Below are 24,839 nucleotides of genomic sequence, written 5' to 3'. Positions count from 1 at the left end.
TCTTGGGCTGTTAAGGGTACTTGCTTGTAAAAGCTGCCAGCCAGGGTTCAATTCCTCAGTACCAACGTAAAACCAGATGTACACAGTGGTGCATGAGTCTGAAATTCATTTGCAGTGGCAAAAGACCCTGGTGTGCCCATTCATATTCTCTCTCACTTTGCAAAAAAGTGGAGAGATAGCTTAGCCGTTAAGGCATTTGCCTTGAGTGTGGTGGCACACGCCTTTGATCCCAGCACTGAGGAGGCTGAGGTAGGCGGATCACTGTGAGTTGGAGGCCAGCCTGAGCCTACATAGTGAATTCCAGGTCAGTCTGAGCTAGAAGGATAATCAAGACTAAGAGTGGTCTTGAACTGAAAGAGATGGCTCAGGGGTTAAATGCTGCTGCTTGCAAAGCCTGATGGCTGGGGTTCGATTCCCCAGTGCCCACGAAAACAAAATGGCACATGCATCTGAAGTTTGTTCTGGTGCGTCCTTCCCCTCCCTCCCTCTTTGCATATGAATAAATAAATCCTTAAGAAGTAGTCTTGCCTCCCCATCCTGGCTGTGGAGATTCCGTGGTTTCTGACTGTTCCTTAGTTGAGGTCCTGCTGGGGCCTTTGTTGGGGCAGGTCCCACTGTCTAGGCCTCGCTGCTTCTCTGGGGTCTGCTCCAAATCAGCTCTTTGCTTCCCTGACCACTCTGTCACGTGCATTCTCCCCTGGTGACCCGCACCCCCAGCATCTTATTATCTCTTTAGCACTTCTCGCAGGCTGAAACGACTGCTGTGGTTGAAGCGTTATCACTTACTCTCTGGCACACTTTCCATCTCTGAGTGGGCGCGCGTTTGTGTGCACACTCTACCCTCCCTTAGAGCAGGGACCTTGCTTGCTCTTTCCCACTGTCTCCACGCTCAAAGCTGCACCCACCTGCCCAAGGACTCGATACCCGGCGCACCGAACCCGTGCGTTTTACTGGAGAGGAAACTGGCATCAGCAAGAGAAAGCCGAGCGGTTCAAAAGTCCCCATAGTTCCTAAGAAGCACAGCTAGGATTCGAACCGAGCTGAACTCCAGCATTATTTCTCCTCTACTCTTAGCACGCCGCACTGCACGCCTCCCCCACTCCCGAAAACACTCCAGGAGGCTGGAGCCCCTGGGTGCCCAGCTGCGCGTCAGAGGCCCGCGGGCTCCGGGGAGACGTCACCCTCCCCGCCTCCTGTCAGTCATGCCGAGGGGGCGGTGCGATCGCCGGGGGTGGGGGTTGGAGGGGGGGGTGACGCTGAGCTCAGAGCTGCCGCAGAGCCGGAGCCGGAGCCGGAGCCCGAGAGCGCGAGGAGCATCCTCGGTGGTGGCAGCGCATCCAAGGCCCCGGCACCGCTGCGCCCCTGCTCTGGGTCCGTGACTCGAGCGCCTGACCCGGCCGGATCCTCCCCTGGCCCCGTGCTCTCCCCGACCCCGCGCAGCCGAGCCCCGGCGTCTGCTGTCCGTCGCCGCAGCCTCAGGAGTCGCTCCATCCCTCGCCGGGCCCCCAATCCAGGTAAGGCGCGCCGGCGATGGGGGAAAAGACATGGGGGGGACCTGGGATGGGAAGCGCCAGGGAGCGGACACCGCACTGGGGCAGGTTGTGGGGATGGAGGTGGAAAACAGAGGACCGGTTACGGGCTGTGGGACTGTGTGCACCCCGAGGGCGCCTGTGTCTGTCTCTCTTTTATTTATTATTATTATTTTGCCGCTGCCTGGGTGGCCGTGTGGACGTGCGTCCGCACCCATGTGTGTCCGAGTGTCGGTGCGCATCTGAACGCCTGCTTGTCCTGTGTGTGCACGCGAGCGTGTCGGTGATGGTTGTGCGCAGACCGTGTGACTTGGCGTGTGTAGGTAGAGGCAAGACCCCCGGGGTCTCCTTCGCGCGCCAAGCCCCGCACACGGTTAGGCGGGATTGCAGGTTGCAGGGCTCCTGATAACCGAGGCGGTGGCCCCTCCCGCATCCCTGGGTTTCAAGGACGTTAGGACTCACTTCGATGCGGCCCTGAGACCTCGCACCGCGGGGGGGAGTGGGGATCGCCTTGGAGGGGGCTCCGGGCCCCGAAAAGTGCCCGGGGGTCTTGGAGGTCAAGGGAGGGACCACCGCGTCCCTCGGGAGGAGCCGGGGTGAGAAGCCAAGCGCCAAGGCACCCATATGTTCGCCCTCCCCAGGCCGCCGCCGGGATGGACGTGTTCATGAAGGGCCTGTCCATGGCCAAAGAGGGCGTTGTGGCTGCAGCGGAGAAAACCAAGCAAGGGGTCACCGAGGCCGCGGAGAAGACCAAGGAGGGCGTCCTCTACGTTGGTGGGCGAGGGGCGGGACGTCTGGGGTTATAGGGCTGGGTGTCCTCCCAGGGTACCAAGAGTGGGTTCTCAGAGGCAATTGTGGGGTGGGGAGAGGTCTGGGCAGAAGAATATGAGCCAGCAGATGGGCAGGGTCAGTAAGGGTCACTGGGGACGAGGTAGCCAGCCAGTGGAAGCCTGGGTCAGATCAAAGATATATGCAAACGGGGTGGGGCGGGATCTGTAAAGACAAGGTTCAGTTAAAGACCAGGGACCAAGCAATATAGTTGTAGTGTAGATAACCAGTCTCTCTTTTTTTTTCTTTTTTTTTTCTTAACTCTGTCATCATTAATAGTGACCTGGAGGGGAACCTTAACTGGGAAGCCCATTATACAGATTAGAGAAACTGGGATCCTAGGGAAACTGCCCTGTGCAAGGTCACATAGCTCATCAGCTGAGACCTGAAGCTGGGGTTTGAACCCTGCTTTACACGACTGGGAAGCCCCACCCTCCGGTTCATTAACGGTCTTCCCAGCAACCTGCAGGGCCCCTCCTGCCAGTGCCTGTGGGTTCCCCTTCAGCTTCCCCATCCTTGCAGCTGCCAGCCGCCCTGTCACGACAAAGGCCAGGTGGTTAGAAATCTCTCACTCCCAGTGTGATTTAAAGAGCTTGTCGGGTCATTTGCATAAAGCAAGGACTGGAATGGGAGGCTTACAGCTGGGCTTTTGGACTCAGATGGCCGTGTAGGGGTATGAGTGGCGCTCCATAGTGTGTGTGCCCAAGGTCATAGCCGATCTGGAGTGTGATCGTTTCAAAATCACGTTAGTGGCCATCTACTAGGTGCTAGGCACTGCATGGATGCTGATGACTGATGAGCTCACATCTCAACCGTGGGATCTAACATGCAGTGGGGAGCATTATTTAGGGGACGTTTTAGGTGGAGCCTTCAATACAAAGGAGCCAGATAGGGGATGAGGGAGGCAAAAAATAAATAAATAAAAACCAGAAGGCATAGAAGCCCTGGGATGGACTGGAGAGAGGAAGGCAGGAAGCTGTGGTAAAAGATGAACTCAGATTAGTGGGCAAGAGCCGGTTCGCCAGAGGACCTTCGCAGGCCAGGCCGTGGGAGATGGTAAGCAAAGGATCTGACTCCAGTTTAGAATGTTTTCTCAGGGGTGCTGAGGAGATGGCTCAGTGGTTAAAGGTGCTTCCTTGCAAAGCCTGACAGTCCAGGTTTGATATTCTAGAATCCACGTAAAAGCCAGGTGCATAAAGCAGGCTTATGTGTCTGGAGTTCGTTAGCAGTGTCAGGAGGTCCTGGTGTGCCCATACTGTCTCTCTCAGATAAATAAAATATTGAGGAAAAAAAAAAAGCCTGGACCAGAGTGAGATTCTACCTCAAAAAAAAAAAAAAGAGAGAGAGAGAGCCGGGCGTGGTGGCGCACACCTTTAATCCCAGCACTCAGGAGGCAGAGGTAGAAGGATTGCCATGAGTTCAAGGCCACCCTGAGATGACAGAGTTAATTCCAGGTCAGCCTGGACCAGAATGAGACCCTACCTCGAAAAACCAAAAAAAAAAAAAACAACAACTAAAAAATGAAAACAAAAAGCCAGGGGCTGGAGAGATGGCTTAGCGGTTAAGCGCTTGCCTGTGAAGCCTAAGGACCCTGGTTCGAGGCTCAATTCCCCAGGACCCACATTAGCCAGATGCACAAGGGGGGCGCATGCGGCTGGAGTTCATTTGCAGTGGCTGGAGGCCCTGGCGTGCCCATTCTCTCTCTTTCTCTGTCTATCACTTCCAAATAAATAAAAATAAACAAAATTTAAAAAAAAAAAGCCAGGCGTGGTGGTGCATGCCTTTAATCCCAGAACTTGAGAGGCAGAGGAAGGAGGATTACTGAGTTCGAGGCTACCCCGAGACAACATAGTGAATTCCAGGTCAGCCTGACCTAGAGTGAGACCCTACCTCGAAAAACCAAAAAATAAAAATAAATAAATAATATATATATGTATGTGTGTGTATGTATGTGTGTGTGTATGTATATATATACATATATATACACGCACACACATATATATGTATGTATGTATGTATATATAAACAAGAAAGGTCCCTCAGGCCTGGAGGCACAGAACAAATTGCAGGGATGTCTGTCTGCTGGGAGTTTGTGGATGCCACACCATGGTGGCTGGTGTGAGGTTAGTAGTGATGGAGCTCAGGGAAGGGCAGCTTGATCCTACATCTCCCAGGGCTCTGAACTCTGCTGCGCCCTCCTTCATTCCTCTCATACCTATTCACCTCTGGCACTCCATTGTCTCTCTGCTAATGGACTTGACACCTCCATGTCATGCTGCCCCTCCCCTAAGATTGGTACTTTCTGACCCCCTTCTCCCCCTCCACTCGCAGGAACCTATGTGTTAACGCCTCACCAGGAGCCAGTGTGTGTCAGTTTAAATTTTCGGCAAGATTTCGCACCATAGTCAATGCTCCTGGCACACAACCTGCCTGGAGCATACTCCCTGTCTCCTCCTCCTTAATTTCTCCCATCCAAGTACTAACCAGACCTGACCTTGCTTAACTTAGTAGAGCAAACAGGAGTGGGTACATTCAGGGTGGTATGGCTGTAGGCCTCCCTAATTTGTTGTTGTTTGAGATAGGGTCTCCCTCTAGCCCAGGCTGACCTGGAATTCACTGTGTAGTCTGGGGGTAGCCTTGAACTCACACCGATCCTCCTATCTCTGCCTCCCGAGTGCTGGGATTAAAGGCATGTGCCACCATGCCCAGATAGCCTAATTTCTTTTGAGAATATCCATCTTCCTTGAGGTCTGGGCGCTGTCCCTCACTCATGCAGCCTATGGAGGCCAGGCATCCTCTCCCCAGTACTTGAGGTCAAGGGACTGAGCCAGCTCCTCTCTTACACCCTCAGACTATGACCCAGCCATTGGCTTAGGGCCTTACAAGAAGCACAGGCAAACAAGGGTTTTTGAAGGCATGAATAGGTGGCACAAAGCCTACTGGCTCCTGCTCCCTATGCCTCTAGGTTCTGGCTAGCCTTAGCTCTGGGCACCACCCTGGCATCACTCTCACCTCTAACCAGCCTATCCACCCACCTCTTTCTACATGGGCTTTGGCCTGCCCTGATGCCCATTTCTGAGCCCATCAACCATTGCCTAGGTTGCTAATCTTCCACATGAGAGCAGACCCCTGCCCTAGAGACTCCTGTAAGTCAGGCCTTCTTGCTTCTCCCAGTGCTTCCCCCACCCTCTGGCATTTTGATGAAGGCTCAGTCAATGTCATGAGTACCTGTCTTAATTTTTTTTTTTTTCACTAGCAGAGGTAGGAGGAGTTCTATGAATTTGAGACTTGCCTGGGACTACAGAGTGAGTCAGGCTGGATTACAGAGACATGCTACTTCAAAAAAAAAAAAAACAAACAAACCTTTATTTCTTTATTTATTTGAAGGAGAAACAGAGAGAAAGAAGGAGAGGGGAGGGGGGAGGAAGCAGAGAAGGAGGGCGGAGAGAGGGAAGCTTTACATGGGCACTGGGAAATCAAACCCAGGCCATCGGCTTTGCAAGCAAGTGCTTTTAATCACTGAGCCACCTCTCCAGGCCATGATTGCCCGTCTTAATCTGCACATTACCCTTCGACCCACCCGTACCAAAGATCCTCCACCTTGATCAGCAGGAGAGACTGAAGCTAGTAGCAATGGGCAGTAGCATAAGGCAACTGTACCCAGGTAGGGGCTCACTGAGGGCAGCCTGCAAACACAACTCGGATGCTCCCAGCCCCACCACCTCCCACGCTGGCTAACATCTTCGACAGAATGGTAACAAGAGTTTTGTCGGAAAGTTCCAACCATGAATATCCAGTCAGCCACTTACTGCTTGTAGAGCCCTTAGCTAAACTCGATCCTCATCTGTGACGAAGGAACAACTCCCTCCTCCCAGAATGGGGCATAAACGAGGCCACTCAGCCCGCATCGGAGGGTGTGGGTGTTGTGGGTCAGGAGGAAATAGAAAAAGGTGTCGGGGCTAAGTGTGGTTAGGCATGGGGGTGGGAGTTGTGGGATGTCGGTGGGGGGGGCAGGGAGGTATAATGGGGCAAGGAAAACCATTGCCTTCTGGGTGCCTCTGTTCCATACCCCCCATTCCCTCTTGCTCAGACCCCCTAAATATACTCATTATTTTTCCCTGCAGGAAACAAGACCAGAGAAGGGGTGGTACAAGGTGTGGCCTCAGGTACCAGCCCATCCCTAGCCTAGTGCCTTACTGGGGTGGGGGTACGCCTGAGGTTTCTATACGGGCTGCTCCTTGTGAAGGGCAGACCCTGGGAACTGTGTAGGGCCACCTATGCCTCCTTCGCCCCGGGCCTGGAACCCCCTCCTCACATCCTTCCCTGCTCCAGTGGCCGAGAAAACCAAGGAGCAGGCATCACATCTGGGAGGAGCCGTGTTCTCCGGGGCTGGGAACATTGCAGCCGCCACAGGGCTGGTGAAGAAAGAGGAATTCCCCACCGACTTGAAGGTGAGTGATCCTCCAGCACATTGGCACATGCACACACATCAGGCACATGCACGCACGCACGCACGCACACACGTGCTCACGCACCTCAGTCCTCCCCCACCCCGGCCCGAATCTCTGCCAGCCTGAGGCTCAAGCCTCCTTGTTTCCCATCCTACACGGCTGTGCTAGAACTCAGGCTGTGGGCAGGTGTGCATGTGACAGAGACCCCGATCTGGCTGTCTGTGTGCAACCCACTTGTCATTGTCACCTTGGCCACATCTGTCCATGTCACTGGTTATTCATTCATTTATTCTCATTGACTGAATGTCCCCACCATTCAGTGAAGAATCCAGGTGAATGGGTTTCTGCACTCATGCGCCTGAGGTAGTGGGAGAACATAGCCCAAAGCCAGTCAATCAACACAACGATTTTAAGCTGGGTGACGTGAACACAAGGGCTGGGATAGTTGAGGAGTGAGAGGGCTATTTGAGCTGAGAGGGCTTCTCTGAAGAGGTGCCATTTCCGCTGACACCCAGCAGATGAAGGAGAGGCAGTATGGGATGTGCTAGGACATACAGGACTGGAGAGATGGCTCAGTGATTAAGACACTTTCTTGCAAAGCCTGATGGCCTAGATTCGATTCCCCAGTACCCACATAAAGCCAGGTGCACAAAGTGGCGCATTCATCTGGAGTCCATTTGCAGTGGCAAGAAGCCCTGGCGAGCCCATTCTCCCCGGCCCTTGCAAATAAATAAATTGAGAAAAGAAAAGGACAGCAAGGATAAAGACAGATGTGACGAGATGAGAGAGAGTTCAGCAGGTGATGGGAATGCAGGGACCACTCCGAGAACCACTGAGATAGATAGAGGCTGGATTGCACGTAATGAATGGTTGCCCAGTCAGAGTCTGTGCCAAATGAACAGGCTAGCAGCCCAGTTCTGCCCCAGGGAACCACATGACCGTAGGTGTACGTGGAAGTGTATTGCCATGACAGTGTGCCCTGTGAACCTGTACGTGCATGTATGTACAAGACGTCCCTCCTGTGGATGCCCTGTGTCTGTCCACAGGTGTGTGTAGTGTGGTGGCTTTTCATATTTGATTTGGTCATCAATGTGCATTCTGTGGAAGTATCCATCAGGCAGGTGAGACCCCCAGACCACTCTCCATTGCAGACATTTATTATTTTTGTTTTTTGGATTTTTTTTTCAAGGCAGAGTCTCACTCTGCCCCAGGCTGACCTGGTACTCACTCTGTAGTCCCAGGCTGGCCTTAGACTCATGGCAGTTCTCCTATCTCTGCCTCCTGAGTGCTGGGATTAAAGGTGTGTGCCATCATGCCCGACCTTTATTTTTTATTTATTTGCAAGGGGGGTGGGAAAGAGAGGAACAGAGGGAGGGAGAGAATGGGCATGTCACAGCCTCTAGCCACTACAAACGAATTCCAGGTGCATGTGCCACTCCATGCCTCTGGCTTTACATGGGCATTGAAGAATGGTACCTGGGCCTTTGGCTTTGCAGGCAAGCAACTTGACCACTAAGACATCTCTTCAGCCCCGCTGCAAACATTTTTCACAGAGTTGAAAGTCTGGTTCAAGTCATCTCTGCATCCATGCAACTTCCCATTTCCTATAATTATGTACCAGTAATCCTTTACACTCATTGGTCCCTGTACTTTTTATAATGAATGCTCATTAAATTTTCACAGTGTTGCTTTGAGGGAGATACCATGTAACCAGCCCGTTTTACAGGTGGAAAAACTGAGGCTCAATGTGGTAAAATGAGATCACACAGGAGATGGGGCAGCTGAGGAGTGAAGGACCACTTGAGCTTGGAGGGCTTCTCCGAGGAGGTTCCCAAAATCCCAATTCCTATTTGCTTCCCACCTCAGCTCGGGTCCATGTCACTGGAGTCACTTGATGCTAACACAGGCCAGGCCCTGTGCTGGGTGCTGGGGTACAGGAAAGTAGGTCAGGCTATGTCATGTCACCCTGGAGGCTGACTGTGACAGCCTTTGTAAAGAGCCACTTATCCCCAGCTGCCTTTCTTCTGCGGATACATGTGGACCCCTTAAGATGCAGGTCAGGGTTAGAATCCCCCAGCAGCTCTTTAGGGATAGCCTCCTCCTTCCAGCCTGGTTCTCATCCCTGGTGATCCTTGCAAAGCTCACAACACCACCCTCATCTCCCACCCCAGGTTGCAGCTGGGTCAAGTGGTAAAGTGACTTGCCTGGTGCCAAATAGAAAGCCAGTGGTCAAGCTGAGATTTAATATATAAAAATATATATTTAGGGATCAATAGATGGCTTAGTGGTTAAGTCACTTGCCTGCAAAGCCAGGGAACCCAGGTTCGATACCCCAGAACCCACATAAGCCAGATGCACAGGCAATGCATGAGTCTGGAGTTCATTTGCAGTGGCTAGAGGCGCTGGTGCACCCATTCTCTCTGCCTCTTTCTCAAATAAATAAAAAAATTTACAAAATATTTAATATTTATTTATTTGACAGAGAGAGGGGGTGGGTAGAGAGAGAAAGTCTGGGCACACACCATGGCCTCTTGCCACTATAAACAAACTCCAGGTGCATACACCACAGATGCACCATGTACGTCTGGCTTTACATAGATGCTGAGGAATTGAACACGGTGTTGTCAAGCTTTGCAAACAAGCACCTTTACCCACCGAGCCATCGCTCTAGCAAGGAATTGCAGGGCCTCGAGTAGACTAAGCCTGACGTCTGCTGCTGGGCTCCACCCCTGGCTGTCCCTTCAGTGAATGTTTTACTGAAGTACAACAGCCATGGAAGCTAGAAAGATGGCACAGCAGTAAACGGCACTTCCAGTGCAGGCATACGGTCCTGAGGAGGCCTGAGAATTTGCAAGAGTTCCTGGAAGTCCACTAGAGTTTAATCCCCAGGACCCATATAAACAGCTGGTTTTGGCCATATGCACCTGCAAGCCCCAGGAAGCAGAGACCTGAGAATCGTTGGAGGGCACCCTCACCTCCAACAAGCTCCAGGATCACTAAGAGACTCCCGCTCAAATAGAAACAGGGAGAAGGGCAAATTTTTGCTCTGGAGAGCATGTCGGGTGGTGCATAGGTACACAGAGGTACATATACCACACACACACACACACACACACACACACACACACACGCATGCGCATACACGCACAAGAAGCCTGCAGCTCTTTGAAATGTCAGAAAGGACCTGGCCATGGTGGCACACCCACCTCTACTCTTACTAGCCCTTGAGAGGTGAGGCCAGAAGATCAGAAGCCCAAGGTTGTCCTCAGCTACATAGGGAATTTGAAGCCAGAGCTACAGCAGACCATGTCTTAAGCCCACCACCACCAGTACCAAAAAACAAAAAAGAAAGACATTTCAGAAATGAAACTCCTCCATGCCAGCTCAACACAAAACACCAGCTTCCAGAGTCCCCACATTGTGCCTCCTTCCAAGTTCCTCCTCCTAGGACCAGGGCTAGGGTGAGACAGAGGGTGCACTATTTCCTGGCCTGAGTGTTTCCCAAACATTCGCATCCTGTGGCATCCTGAGTACCTCACTAATTTCCCTCCAATAGTACCCGCCTCCTTACTTCCAGCATGGCAACTTGACTTGATGCTTTTCTTTTTCTTTTAAAACTTCGTCCCCCACCCCCACCAAGGTAGGGTCTCACTCTAGCCCAGGCTGACCTGGAATTCACCATGTACTCTCAGGCTGGCCTCGAACTCACAGCGATCCTCCTACCTCTGCCTCCCGAGTGCTGGGACTAAAGGCATGCGCCACCATTCCCAGCTGGCTTGTTGTTTTGTTTTTTTTTTTTAACTTCACATAAATGATATAAATAGTAGAATCTCATCTGTACCTGGCTTTTCTCACTCAATGTGAAATTCAAGCTTGCTGCTATTAATGCTGTCTTTCTCCATCTCTGCTGGGCACCACTGTGTGATTAGACCACATGCACACAGCCCTTCTGCTGCCCTGAGTCATTTGTTTTCAAACAAGGGGCTCAAGTTGGGTGTTTAATATGCCAAGGCCTTGAGCATGCTAGGCACATGCCCTACCACTAAGTTACACCACCAGGTCTCAAGATGGGACTTTTTTTTTTTTTTTTAACAGTTTCATCCCTGGGCTCTGGTCATAGCTGTATGACTTGGGGGCAAGCTAACATTTCTCAGTCTCTGCTGGACCCAAATGATCTTCACAATGGAGGAAAGGAAGTGAGTCAGATTAGAAGCTAAAAATTCCTGTGTCCATAGGGCACCACATAGACAGCTATCTGGACAGGGCTGAGGCCAACATCCCAGTGCCGTTGCTCCAGAATTCCAAGCATGTCTCAGGTATGACCAGGCATGCACTCTGGGTTATTGTGTATGCTTGTGTAAGCACATCCGTGTTCTTATTCGCAGGTGGCCAGCCATGTGTCTGGCAGCCCCCCTCCATGAGCATGTTCATTGGTCTGTGCCCATCTGGGCAGCAGATGCAGGGGGGAGGGGAGAGTCTTAGCTCACACACACATCTAAGCAACACCATGAGCTGTTGCTTCCAGCTTATCTTAAAATAGCTCCATGGAAGAAACCAGGCCAAGCTGAGCCCTGGGGAAGGGTTGGGTGGAAGGCAGCGAGAAATGGCTCAGAACCCCTCACCAGTTCTGTCCCTGAGCCTCCATCTCCCTCTAGCCCTAGAGGGAGCCTCCAGAGTCCTCTCTCAGGACCTGCAACCAGTGGAGTCCGTCTGCACCTAAACAGGTGACTCAAAGGTGCTTTCTCACGCCTCCATCCAGTCCTAGTGATGGACATGCAGGCAGCTGCACAAGTACCCAGCACATCCCTCACTTTCATGGCATCACCCAGTGATTGGGAAGGAACTCCCCTTTCACACCTCCATCTCACTTTTTAAATTTTATTTGCACCAGGTGTGGTGGCACATGCCTTTAATCCCAGCACTCGGGAGGCAGAAGTAGGAGGATCGCCATGAGTTTGAGGCCACCCTGAGACTACATAGGGAATTCCAGGTCAGCCTGAGCCAGAGTGAGACCCTACCTCAAAAAACAAAAAATTATTTGCAAGCAGAGAGAAGAGGCAGGGAGGGAGAGAGGGAGAATATGAATGGGCATGCTAGGGCCATTAGCCACGGCAAGCACACTCCAGATGCATGCATCACTTTGTGTGGCTGGCTTTATGTGGGCACTGGGGAATCGAACCTAAGTCGTTAGACTTTGCAGGCAAGGGCCTTACTGCGGGGTCATCTCTCCAGCCCACCTCCTTCTCACTTCAAAGACACTCCAACTAAACTATTTACACTTTCTCCTTGCACTGCCAACCCACCCTGGTGGGTCCCAGTCTTCCAGACAGAAGTTTATCAGCGTTGGATTTTTCCGCAGCGTCCAGCTGCCCTCATTGTCCTGTCCTTCTCTGCCCACAGCCTGAGGAAGTGGCCCAAGAAGCTGGTGAAGAACCACTGATAGAACCCCTGATGGAGCCAGAAGGAGAAAGTTATGAGGAAACACCCCAGGTGAGGGGGACTGCGGAGCTGGGGAGGGTGAGCACAGCCCTCCCTCTGGGAAGATGGCTGCCAACCTAGCTGAGGTGAGAGGTCCTTGGCATGGGAAGGTTGGTGGTGGGGGGGGCATAAGCTTGCCCCTTCTAGAACCCAGGCTCTAAGGAGAGGACAGATAGCGCCTAGGGCTTGTGGCCCCAGGCACCGGCTGCCCAGGAATATCTCAAGCTGGCCCCAACTGTGGGTCTCTATCCAGAGCGTGGGACATGCCTTATTCCTTCTTGGTGGGTGGGGGGGGGAAATCTGCCAGCACCTTGATTTTGATCTCCAACCCCTCCTCCCTTTTACTCTTCTCTACATCCCCTCCCTCTGATGCAGGAGGACTATCAGGAATATGAACCAGAGGCGTAAGGACCCAGGAGGGTCCCCCCACCAGCAGCACAATCCCTTCCCTGTCCCGCCCTCCCCGCCCCCAGCCCCACCACCAGAGCCAGGGCCGACCTACCCTTCACCCCAAACACGAGATCTTCCTTTGGCAGCGAGGTGCCTCCTCAGAGCCTGTGTTAGTGTCTGCCCATTTGTCTGTCCGAACTGCCCGCGTCCAACCCTGGGGCGTGGACTGGACCCAGGCTGGGAGCCCTGTCCCACCAGAGTTGCCCGCCCCCCCACACACACACCATGTTCTATATTTTTAAATGAAGACGGGAAAGCGACGGCTCCTTCCCCCAACCCCAACCAAAGCTCTGCAAGGGGTTCCCGGGCAGCCCCACTTCGACCTCCAAAAAACTTCTTTTTTTTTTTTTTCTTTTAAACCCCAAACTAGGAGCCAGGTTGTGCCATGTCCCCTTCCTCCCTCAGCCCGCCCAATCCGAGCGCGGGCGTCGTGTGTTGTGATTGTGGCATGGAGAGTTTCCCCCATCCCTCGTGTGAGCGTGTCCCGGGCGGGCGGGCCCGGCTGCCCCCCGCGTGTCCATGAATAAAGCCAATCTGTCTGTAGCCAGCGCCGCAAGGGCAGGGCTGGGCTGGGCGCCAGGCGGCGACTGCAGATGGGCTTGCGGGTCCCAGACGGTCCCTCTGCTCTTTGGGGTCTGGCACACTCAGGCCAGGTCCAATATACCCCATCTGGCACGTCCCCTCCCGATCTCTTACTCCGCTCCCGCCCCTGAACATAGTGGGGGGGGTCAGTGTCCCTTCCCTCCCCCCCCCCCCCCGCCCCTGCACTGGGACCTGAAGGAGACGGGCAGCGGGCTAACGGCGCCACCTGCTGGCCACAGGGCGCTTCTGGCGGGCGTAGGACCCAGGGAAGCGCACAGCCCGCCCGCCCGCCCCGGCATCGCGAACGCGCGGATGCGCACGCACACGCGGGCGGGCGCGCGCGCTCCTGGGACTGTGCAGCTAGCTCTTGCAGACCTGGCGCGCTGCCGCAGATGCAAGAGGCGCCCGCGGAGAAGCCTTCGCAAACCAGCCTCGCGGGCCCAGAAAGACGCCAAGCACTGACAGACCTCTCCCACTCCAAAATGTGCACCTACACTCGACCCATCGCAGGGAAACCCCACGGGGGGGAGGGGGGAGGGCAGTTTGCCAGAACTGTGGCGTATGGTACTCCACCCTCGAGGGAAGGGCCACTGAAAGTTTGAGATCTCAGCCGAAGGGGGCAAAGGTCGACAGAAAAGTAGGAAACGGTCCAGGAACCCATCAGGATAGGGACTAGGGGGCCCTCATCACCGCCTGGAAGAGGAAGAAGTGGGCAGCGAGATACAACTGGCTCTGCATGGAGGCCCCGCCCAGGACACTGCAAAATCGCTCACTGGCTCCACCCCCAGTTATGCAGCACCCCCTTTCGTAGTAGACCCCGCCCCATTCCCGTAGGATTCCGCCCCCTACGCGTGCACTAGACACCTTGGGCTTTGCAACCTCACCTGCTCAAGACCCCGCCCACTGTTCTGCCTGGATGGGGCCGCGGTTCCGAACCTCGCTCTATTTAAAACTTGTTATTTTTTAAAACATTTTATTTATTCACTTCTGAGAGAGAGAGAGAGAGAGAGATTGAGAATGAGGGCGCCAGGACCTCCAGCCACTGTAAACGAACTCCAGACACCTGTGCCACCATGTATATCTGGTTTACATGGGTTCTAGGGAATCGAACCTGGTCTGGCAAGTGCCTTAACTGCTGGGCCCTCTCTCCAGCCCAAATCCTTAAGTTATTAATGCCTCCTTTTCTGAGTCGTCGGAGGCCCTGGAAAGGGCTTGAACTCTGGGGGAGACCAGTGTTCTTGGGTTATCTTGGCCTGAAGTGAAGGAGCTTTTATGTTTAGAAACATAAAGGAAAGTATCTGGCTGATGAGTGTATGTGCACGTGCACACGTGTGCAGAACAACCGGGTAGGCTTGGGTCACTGAGAGTGAATCCTTTTTGGGTGAATTAAGACACTACAACCAGCCTGACTTGGAACACACCTTTAATCCCAGCACTTAGGAGACAGAAGTAGGAGGATCTCCATGAGTTCAAGGCTCCCCTGAGACTACATAGTGAATCCCAGGTCAGCCTGGGCTACAGTGAGACCCTACCTCGAAAAACCAGAAAGAAAGAAAAAAAGAAAAAAAAAAGACGCTTCAACCCACAATCCTCTAGGGATTACAAATTTATGGCTCTCAGGCTGAATTTGGCCTCTAGCTGTGTTTAATAGGATTTAAAATTAACTAAATTTGAATACCTTTTCCGGTGGCCACCATCCCTATTCACTTCAACCATCTTAATGAACTTCCTAGCCTCTAAATGATAGAGAGAGAGCTAGGGAGATGGCCCAGCTGTTAAAGGCTCTTGCCTGCAAAGCTTGCCAATCTGGGTTCAATTTCCCAGCCACACACATGAAGCCTGGCACAAGCCTCTAGTGTTCACTTGCAGTAGCAAGAGACCTGGTGCACAGTGTGTTTGCACACACACACACACATGCAAATAATTTTTTTAAAGGGAGAGAGAAAAGGGGCTGAGGAGATGGCTCAGTGGTTAAACGTACTTGTTTGCAAAGTCTGCTAGCCTGGGATTCAATTCCTAGCATCCATACAAAACCAGATGCAAAAAGTGGTACAAGAATCTGGTGTTCATTTGCAGTGGCAAAGGACCCTGGTGCATTCATACACAGACCACACACACAATGCAAATAAAATTAAATAAAATTTTTTGAGGTAGGATCTCGCTCTAGCTCAGGCTTATCTAGAATTCACTATGTAGTCTCAGGGTGGCCTTGAACTCATGGCAGTTCTCCTACCTCTGCCTCCTGAGGACCAGGGCAGCCTGCATTCGGCTGATGCATATGTGATAAGAAATTGTAGCCAGGCCATGGTGGCACTCTGGAGGCTGAGGTAGGCGGATAGCTGTACGTTTGAGGCCAGCCTGAGATTACATAGTGAATTTCAGGTCAGCCTGGGATACAGCAAGATCTTACCTCGAAAAACAAAACAAAACAAAAAAAAAAGTTTGTAGCTGGGCATGGTGGTACATACCTGTAATTCCAGTACTCAGAAGGCAGAGGCAGGAGGACCATTGTGAGTTCCATGCCAGCTAGAATGACACAGCAAACCTTGTCTCAAAAAAAAAAAAAAGCTGAGCGTAGTGATGTGCTACATAGTTAATTCCAGGTCAGCCCGGTCTAGAATGAGACCCTACCTCGAAAAACCAATTAAAAAAAAAAAAAACAAAAACAAAAACAGGCTGGGTGTGGTGGCACATGCCTTTAATCCCAGCACTCGGGAGACAAGAGGTAGGAAGATCACTGAGCTAGAGGCCACCCTGAGACTACATAGTGAATTCCAAGTCAGCCTGGGCTAGAAGGACACTCTACCTCGAAATATAAATAAATAAATATATATATATATATATAAACAAAATCAGGGGCTAGAGAGATGGCTTAGCTGTTAAGGTGCTTTCCTGCAAAGCCTGAGGACCTAGGTTCCATTTCCCAGTACCCATGTAAGCCAGATGACAAGGTGGTGCATGTGTCTAGAGTTCGTTCTCAGTGGCTAGAGGCCCTGGTGCACCACCCCCGCCCCGTGAATAAATAAGTCAATGAATTAAAAAAAAATTTTTTTTTAAATACCAGGGCTGGAGAGATGGCTTGGAGGTTAAGGCATTTACCTAAAAAACCTAAGGACCTATGTTTGACTCTCCAGGTCCCACATAAGCCAGGTGCCAAGGCGATGCAAGTGCACAAGGTCGCACATGTGCACAAGGTGGTGCATGTATCTGGAGTTTGATTGCAGTGGCTGGAGGCCCTGGCACAACAATTCTCTCTCTCTTTCTGTGCCATAAAAAAACAATTTAAAAAAAGGTGTGACCTATGATTGAACAACCAATAATGCATCATCATTATTATTTGTTTTATTTTTTAAAATTCTATTTATTTGTTTATTTTTGGTTTTTTGAGGTAGGGTCTCGCTCTAGCCCAGGATGACCTGGAACTCACTATTTTGTCTCAGGGTGGCCTTGAACTCACAGCAATCCTACCTCTGCTTCCTAAGTGCTGGGATTAAAGGCGTGCACTACCACGCCCAGCTCCCATTATTATCATTATTTATTTAGTGGTTCTACCAATGAGCCATTATCTCCAGTTCCTAAGCCCCATTTTGGGATGCCAAAACCAGGCTCACCATCTGGCCTGTGGGAAGATTTATTCCTCCTTCCCAGGTGCCAAGCTCTGCACCCGGCCCCACTGAGAATGGTTCTGCTCCGCTACTAATGGTCTCACCCACCAGGGTCGCTTTAAATACTTTCCAGGCACAGGCCCAGAAGTCAGTAGAAGATGCCAGTCCTGCCTCCGATGGCTGGGTCTGTTTGTGCATGTAAGCCCACTCAGCTCACAGGGACAAAGCCCTTTCCCCAAGTGCCCAGCATATTCCAGGCATACAACACTTACCTTCATTAATTTCACCAGAAGCCACTCTCAAGATTTTCTTTGTTAATGCCCAACCTGCAGAGGTGGGAATGGAACTCAGAAAGTCAGAGCTGCCTGCCCTGCGCACATTGAACCCCGAGCCCAACTCCAACTCCCAACACCATTGGAATTTCCAAAACCAACTTTCAATGGCGCTGAGGAGAGACAAATAAATGAAAAAACATTGACAGCCGGCACACGTGGAGATGACAGATACACAGTGTCATGGAGACTGGGAGTGCTATTGGAGGCACGTGACTTTGATCTACGTGTACACTTACATCTAGCCATGTCACATATGTGCTGTGTATGTTTCTGTGTACATGCATAATCCCCACCTGTGATGGGTACATTCATTTAGTCACCCAACAGGAGGCACTGCCTACCTGCTCTGTTCTTAGAGGTGAGGGGTTTCAGGGAACAGTCCAGGCCAATATCCGAAAGCTCACTGTTCAGTAATCACAGAATAATCAGCAAAGCCCAGTGTGGGTACTCTCCCGTCGTCTCAGCGATCAGGAGGCTGAGGCAGGAGGAATATACATTTGAGACTAATTTGAGCAACACAGCGAAACCATAACAGCCTCAAAAAGAGAACAAGAAAGAAAGGAGGAGATTTAAGATAATGCCCAGCTTTAAGAAAAGCATTAAAAAAAAAACCAGGCGTGGTGGCACATGCTTTTAATCCTAGCACTTGGGAGGCAAAGGTAGGAGGATCCTACTGAATACAAGGCCACCCTAAGACTACATAGTGAATTGCAGGTCAGCCTGAGCTAGGGGGAGACCCTACCCTGAAAAACCAAAACAACAAAAGAGAGAGAGAGAAGCATAGAAGAGAGCAATGTGATAGAAGGTTATTGGGAGGGGTGATGAGTAATGATAAAATAAGGTCAGGTCAGGTGCCTGAGCAGGAGAGGAGGGGGAGAGGAAACACCTGCCTATATGTGTGGCTCCTCTCCGTGGGGCTGACACCCTCCAGGCCTCCCAAGATCCCCTGGGGCACCCAGCTCCACCCTTCCAGTTTCTCCTTCTTTGCCTGCGTCCTTTCTGCCTGGGCAGCGGCCCTCACTCAAGTCTGCGTTTTGAAACCCTTCCTCTCCGGAGCGTTCTGTCTCTTCTCACCACCTCACCCTGTTCACTGGCATCGGCGCTCTGGGGACTCTTGCTGGGCAGCCAGCTGGAAAACTGCCCTCTCCTCCTCACGGAGGGCTGGGGGCTGTCCCTTGTGTCACCACAGTTCGGCTGTCTCCCCACACCCACCCCTGAATTGTGGCTTCAGGGCTTTCTCTGGAACTTTATTTTTGTTTTCTCCCTTCCCTATTTATAGCTCTCTCCCCTCCTAACCATCTCTGCATCCATCCTGTTGCCTAGAAACGGGCTCTGGGCTGAGGATGGGGGGGGGGGGAGACCAGACAGAGCCCAGGCAGGGGAAAAGGAGGAGATGTCACCCAGTTCCCTCCCCGCCCCCAGCACCACCTCCAGGCTCCCAGAAGCCCACTCTGCCCTTTGCCCAGCACCCACAGATATTTGTTAAAGAGTAAAACAAAATGTTAAAAAAAAAAAAAAAAAAACAGCAGCCCTTTGTGAACAGCTTCTAAAGGGCATGATGGGTGAATGCATTTGAGCATCTTCATAGCATTCTGTGTCTGAGGCCTGAACCCATTTGTTTTTCCGATGGAGAAATTGAGGCTTCAGAAAACAAAATTCTTACAACTAAAGCATTCTCCCCAGAAACTCTGTGCTCTGGATTTGTTAGCCTTGGGATACTGGTGCGAACAGTGAAAGAGTTGAAAACATAAAATTATTCCCTAACTGATTAATTGCAGGATGGTAAAGGAAAAACAGGTTTTAACAATTCTGCCACACACCAAGCTGCCAGTCCTGTTTCTGCAGTGCCTGTCAATGCCCCAGCCGTGGCCCAACCATGCTTTTTCACCGTCTCGGCCACACCTTCCCCACAGCCACCACATGCTCCCACCGCATCCTCACCTTGCTGACACGCTGACCTTCCCCAGGTTGGAGCATTTGCTCTGGGGCTGTCACTTCACTAACTGTGACATTGGTTGGTTCGTACAACCTTGCTCAGAGCCTGGGGTTCCTCAGCTCCTGATGAAAAAGTGCTTTGTAAACTGCAGAGCGGGTGTGGCTAATTATGAGTGATCAAGTGGAATCATTAACATGGTGATTGTTGTTGTTATTATTATTAGGCCCAAGAAGTTGCGGGGGGTGGGGAGGGAGGCAAAATGAGTTCTGGGATTAGTGAAGGAGCTCCTAGCTCATTTCCAGAAAGAAAGTTCACTTTTCCTGCCAAAATGAGGGGGTCATGAAAAGGACTTCCTGTGAGACCCTCTTGTGTCTATGTTAGCTTCACAGATCCTATGCCATCTTGTCCCCCCCCAACCTGCCCCCTGTCTCCCACCCCAAGGCCCACCCGCCTTTGAAATAGGCTCTCTGGACAGAAGGGGGAGGGGCTGCCAAGGAGCAGCTGGGCTGTGATTCAGCCTGAGTCACCCATCCAAATCCTAGGCCACCCCAGTCTACAGCTGCTTGGGGGTTGGGAGCTGTAGAGAGTGAGGGGGAGAGTGTCTATGTGGGCATTGTGTTTTTTATTTTATTTTACATTATTTATTTATTTATTATGTATAATAAGAGTGTAAATACATTTATTTATTTGACAGAGAAAGAGGGAGAGAGAGAGCATGGGCACGCCAGGGCCTCCAGCCACTGCAAACGAACTCCAGATGCACGCGCCCCCTTGTGCATCTGGTTATCCTGGGTCCCGGGGAATTGAACCTGGGTCCTTTGGCTTTGCAGGCAAACGCCTTAACCACGAAGCCATCCCGCCAGCCTTTGTTTTATTTTATTTATGTTTCAGTGTATTGGGCACTGAACCCAGGGCCGTGTGTATGCGACACGAGCACTTTGCTACTGAATTATCCCAGACTTTAGAAAAAATTTATTATTTATTATTTATTATTGTTTTTATCTTGAAATAGTCTTGAGAAGTTTTCTAAGTTGTATAGTCTAAGCTGGCCTCAAACTCTCAACCTGCCTCAGACTCCCGAGTAGCTGGTATTATAGGCTTGTGCCACCATGTCCAGCTGGCTGTGTTCTTATATGCCCCGTGCCAGGGACTCTCAGGAGGTGGCTTCAAGGGTGTTAAGTATCTGGGCCAAATGTTCTAGGAAATAGGGAGTGCTGCCTATGTGTGCATATCTGAGTGGGCTAATAATCCCTGCAGCCCATCTTTTTTTTTAATTCAGTAAGGCTGGAGATGTGACTTAGCAGTTAAGGCTCTTGCCAGCAAAGCCAAAGGACCCAAGTTCAATTCCCCAGTACCCATGTGAGCCAGTTGCACAAGGTGGTGCATACGTCTGGAGTTCGTTTGCAATGGCTGGAGGCTCTGGCTTGCCCGTTCTCTCTCTATATCTGACTCTCTCTCTTTCAAATAAGTAAATAAATGAATTTTTTTTAAAAAAAAGGATTTAATAGACAACGAAGACTACAGGAGACTTAGGGAGCAATAGCATTATTATCTTCTCCTCGACTTTGCCTAATGTACATGAGGAGAGGTGAGAATAGAGCATCTGAACGTGGCTTGGACCTTTCTTTCTTTCTTTCTTTTTTTTTTTTTCAATATTTTAGTTTGTTCATTTATTGTTTTTTTTTTTAGGTTCTGGGGATGGAACCCAGGGCCCCAGGCATGCTAAACAACACATGCTCCATCACTGATCTCCAGTGACCTTCCTTTCTCTCTTTCTTTCTCTCTCTCTTTCTTTCTTTCTCTCTCTCTCTCTCTCTCTCTCTCTCTCTCTCTCTCTTTCTTTCTTTCTTTCTTTTTGAGGTAGGGGTCTCACTCTGGCCCAGGCACTATGTAGTCTCAGGGTGGCCTTGAACTCACAATGATCCTCCTACCTCTGCCTCCCAAGTGCTGGGAGTAAAGGCATGTGCCACTACGCCCAGCTGTGGCCTGGATGTTTCTTGATGAGCACCTAAGTGTGAACCACAGGTGGATCCCTGAAACCCTCTGATTTTATGTGAAAACTAAGGAAGTTGGATCTGTGTGCCACTGTCCACCACATGATGTCCCCACACATTGCCCACACACCATCCCTAGAGGTTGCGATCTGCTGAAATCCAACCTAAAGCAGAAGGGGACAGGGACTGTGGATGCTAGAGAATGAGAAGTCTTAACCTGTCTCCGAAACATTTAGCTTCAAGTAAAACTGGGTGGGAATATATGGCTGGCCCCCAAGGGTGTTTGGGCCTGGGTGTAAAGTGGTCTTGTAAAATGAAATAGGGTGGGGGAGGGAAGCACGAGGGACACACTGTGTGTGCTTGGGAGCATGTGCACACCAGGCCCTTGTGGGGTGGCACTGGGGGCTGGCTGCTGTCTCTGCTCTGGAACAGTCTGCTTGTCTCCATGGTGCCTGTTGCCACACACGCTTGCTTTTCAGAAAGTCACTGGGATTGTTTATTCCACCCCCGGCCTGGGCACCCGCCAAGAAGCTGCAGGCGCTTGTTTATCTTCTGGTGCATAAGGATGTGGATGGCTTCCCGGCGGCAGGCCAGCCTGAGGTACACGCACACGCTCACATGGGTACGGGTGACCATGTTGGTTGTCACAGGGAGAGCCCGAGTCCTGGGCATAAGCAGACCTTTCACAGACACACCTAACCCTCCAGCCATTCCAGGCGATCCGTGGTCAATCCAGCAACCCCCAGGGTTCCAGGAATGTATGATAGTCACTTGCTTTGGGTTCGGTCCCCTGTTCCACTGCCACTCCCCCAAATGGAAAGTGATTAGCTGGACCTGGCTCACTGCCCACCTCCATAGACTGGCAGGGAGGTAGTTCCTTAAGGAAATGGAAGTGCCAAGAGGAAAAAAGGATGTGGGCGCTGGGCTTGGTGTAACAGTGACATCTCTACAAACACTACATGATGCCTCGCCTTTGCAGACATCTGAGCGCATTTGAGCCGTACATGTGGAGGTGAGATTCAGGGACCTCAGTCAAGGAAGGCTACACAGCTAGCAACTGGTTAAACCAACACAGAGCATGTTTCGGTGTTTCGGCTGCTTCCCTGCCTGTCTTCACCTCCCTTGTGTTCGCAAGTGTTTTGCTGTCTGGAAATTGTTTTTTTAATGTTTTATCAGCAAGTCCTTTTGGAATAAGAGTGGTCAGAGGACACAGATGGGAAGTGGTCATGAGTGAACCCTCATGGCAGATGTGGCCAGAGCTCGGATGTCTTTCCTTTCAGATGTCTAGTCATTTCTGCGTTGCTAGCTGGACTCTTAGTAGCCACGACCTCAGCCTTTGTCAGAGAGACACTCAGGCTACTGGGACCATTTTGCCCTCTGCATGCGGCTCGGAAGAGCCTAGGAATTAACACGCAGCTCCACTCCACCCCCAGGGACAGCCAGGTATTGCAATATGTATACTTCACATCCCTTGCCTTTGGTCAAAGGAATTCAGAAATATACAGTTACCCTATTTTCTAAGACCTCCCTTCAGAATTAAGCCTCACTCATCTGCTGTGGTAGGTGGCTTAGCAACAACCTCTCATTGGCTGCCTTCCCTCCCTGGGTCACCCCCCCTTTATTTATTTATTTATTTATTTATTTATTTATTTATTTATTTATTTTGGTTTTTCGAGGTAGGGTCTCGCTCTAGCCCAGGCTGACCTGGAATTCTCTGTGGAGTCTCAGGGTGGCCTCAAACTCAGCAATCCTCCTACCTCTGCCTTCCAAGTGCTGGGATTAAAGGCATGTGCCACCACGCCCGGCCTCACCTCTTTTCTTAAAATATATATATATTTGACAGAGAAAGAGAGCGAGAGAGAGAATGGGCATGCCAAGGCCTCCAGCCACTGTAAATGAACTCCAGACACGTGTGCACCCTCTTGCGCACCTGGCTAATGTGGGTCCTGGGGAATTGAACCTGAGTCCTTTGACTTTGCAGGAAAATGCCTTAACCACTAAGCAATCCATCCATCCCTGGGTCACTTCTTTACTCTCCTACTGGCATCCTTGCACCTCACAAAAAACCACATGTTTTCCATCTCAGGCTTTGTTGTGTGCCACCCCCGAATCTGTATTCCATCTCTGCCTCTGGCATCCTGATGTTTCTTCTAACACACACACACACACACACACACACACACGCGCGCGCGCGCGCGCGCGCACGCGCGCACGCGCGAGAGAGAGAGAGAGAGAAAGAGAGAGAGAGAAAAAGAGAGAGAGAGAGAGAGAGAAAGAGGGAGAGAGAGAGAAAGAGGGAGAGAGAGGGGGAGAGAATGGGCATCTCAGAGCCTTCAGCCACTGTAAACGAACTCCAGATTCATGCGCCACCATGTGCATCTGGCTTATGTAGGTCCTGGAGAATCAAACCAGGATTCTTTGGCTTTAAAGACAAACGCCTTGACCACTAAGCCATCTGTCCAGCCCTCCTGATGTTTCTTACTGGTATCTGTCATGGGCCACTTCTATCTCTACTTATCTCACTTTTCTTGCTTTGAGGTTTTTTTGTATGTGTTTGTTTGTTTTTGTTTTGGGAGGGTCTCACTCTAGCACAGGCTGACCTAGAATTCACTATGTAGTCTCAGAATGGCCTTGAACTCATGGCTATCCTCTTACCTCTGCCTCCCAAATACTGGGATTAAAGGCGAGCACCACCATGCCCTGCTGCTTTGAGATTTTCTGGCAGGGTCTTCTGTGGCCCATTCTGGCCTTGAGATCCTGATGCCCCTGTCTCCCTCCACTTCCTGAGTGCTGGGATGACTAGCACGCACAGGCATGTTCAGTGGTCACATCCCTCTTTTTCTTTCTAAGGGCTCAGACCTCTTGAGAAATATGCTTACTTGCTACTGTCTCTCCTCCTGTTTGCATACCAGCCTAATGTTCCTGGGGAGATCCTAGGACCTTCTAGTCTCCCGTTTGGTTAATACTTTCCCTCCATAGGCTGACTTCCGTCCACGACCTCTCCCATCAGTTCCTTGTTGATGGGCATCCTAGTCTGCCTCCAGCAGCTCTGGACACTTCATGTCACAGGATGGTCCTTCTACAAGCCTTGCCTTTCTTCCAGGGCTCATCCAAGGCATCTCCTCCATCCATCTAACTTCCTAAGGCAGAACCTCAGGAGGGCAGCAGAATCTTCTCTCCCTTGACATCCACACCCCAGCTCCTGACCAAAGCTATTGAATTTACATCTAAATAGGTATGGAGTCTCCTTCATTCCATCCCAGCAAACGCTGGCTGCCACCGTACAGTTATCATCAGTCCTCACCTGACCAGCTACAGCCTCCTCTCCTGTGCATAGCTTCTGCTCCTATCCAGGGGGCGGGGGGACACATTGTAAATCAAGGCTGGTTCTTTCCAGTTTTCCTGTCTTGCAAACCTCCCTAAGTCTCAGTTGCTTCCTCTATATCATGTAGCCAATGACATTCCCCTTGAAGGGCAGAGGGAGTGGCCGTCGAGGCGGGGGAGCAGAGGGATGAGATGATAAATGTAGACTAGAGTTTGTAAACTCTGAAGTTAAAGTGCCCTTGCGCCATTTTCAGCACCAGAAATATTAGACAGCCTCGCTTGCGTGCGCTGTCCGCGGTGCTGAAAACGAGTAAGATTGTTTTCTCC

The 24,839-nt window shown here is 51.2% G+C and overlaps 1 protein-coding gene across 1 annotated transcript; it reads left to right on the top strand.

Moving 5' to 3' along the window:
• The first annotated feature begins 1,272 nt into the window (after window positions 1–1,272).
• Sncb (synuclein beta) lies at window positions 1,273–13,279 on the top strand. Its single transcript, XM_004665040.2, has 6 exons — window positions 1,273–1,514; window positions 2,171–2,303; window positions 6,482–6,523; window positions 6,690–6,808; window positions 12,209–12,298; window positions 12,662–13,279. Exons 2-6 carry the CDS (start codon window positions 2,183–2,185, stop codon window positions 12,692–12,694), a joined length of 405 nt encoding a protein of 134 aa, XP_004665097.1. The 5' UTR covers window positions 1,273–1,514; window positions 2,171–2,182; the 3' UTR covers window positions 12,695–13,279.
• The last annotated feature ends 11,560 nt before the right edge of the window (window positions 13,280–24,839 follow it).

The sequence above is a fragment of the Jaculus jaculus genome, chromosome 6, assembly GCF_020740685.1.
Source record: "Jaculus jaculus isolate mJacJac1 chromosome 6, mJacJac1.mat.Y.cur, whole genome shotgun sequence".
NCBI classification, from domain to species: domain Eukaryota; kingdom Metazoa; phylum Chordata; class Mammalia; order Rodentia; family Dipodidae; genus Jaculus; species Jaculus jaculus.
Note: the sequence above shows the minus strand (reverse complement) of the source record. Positions and strands in the feature narration are given on the sequence as shown.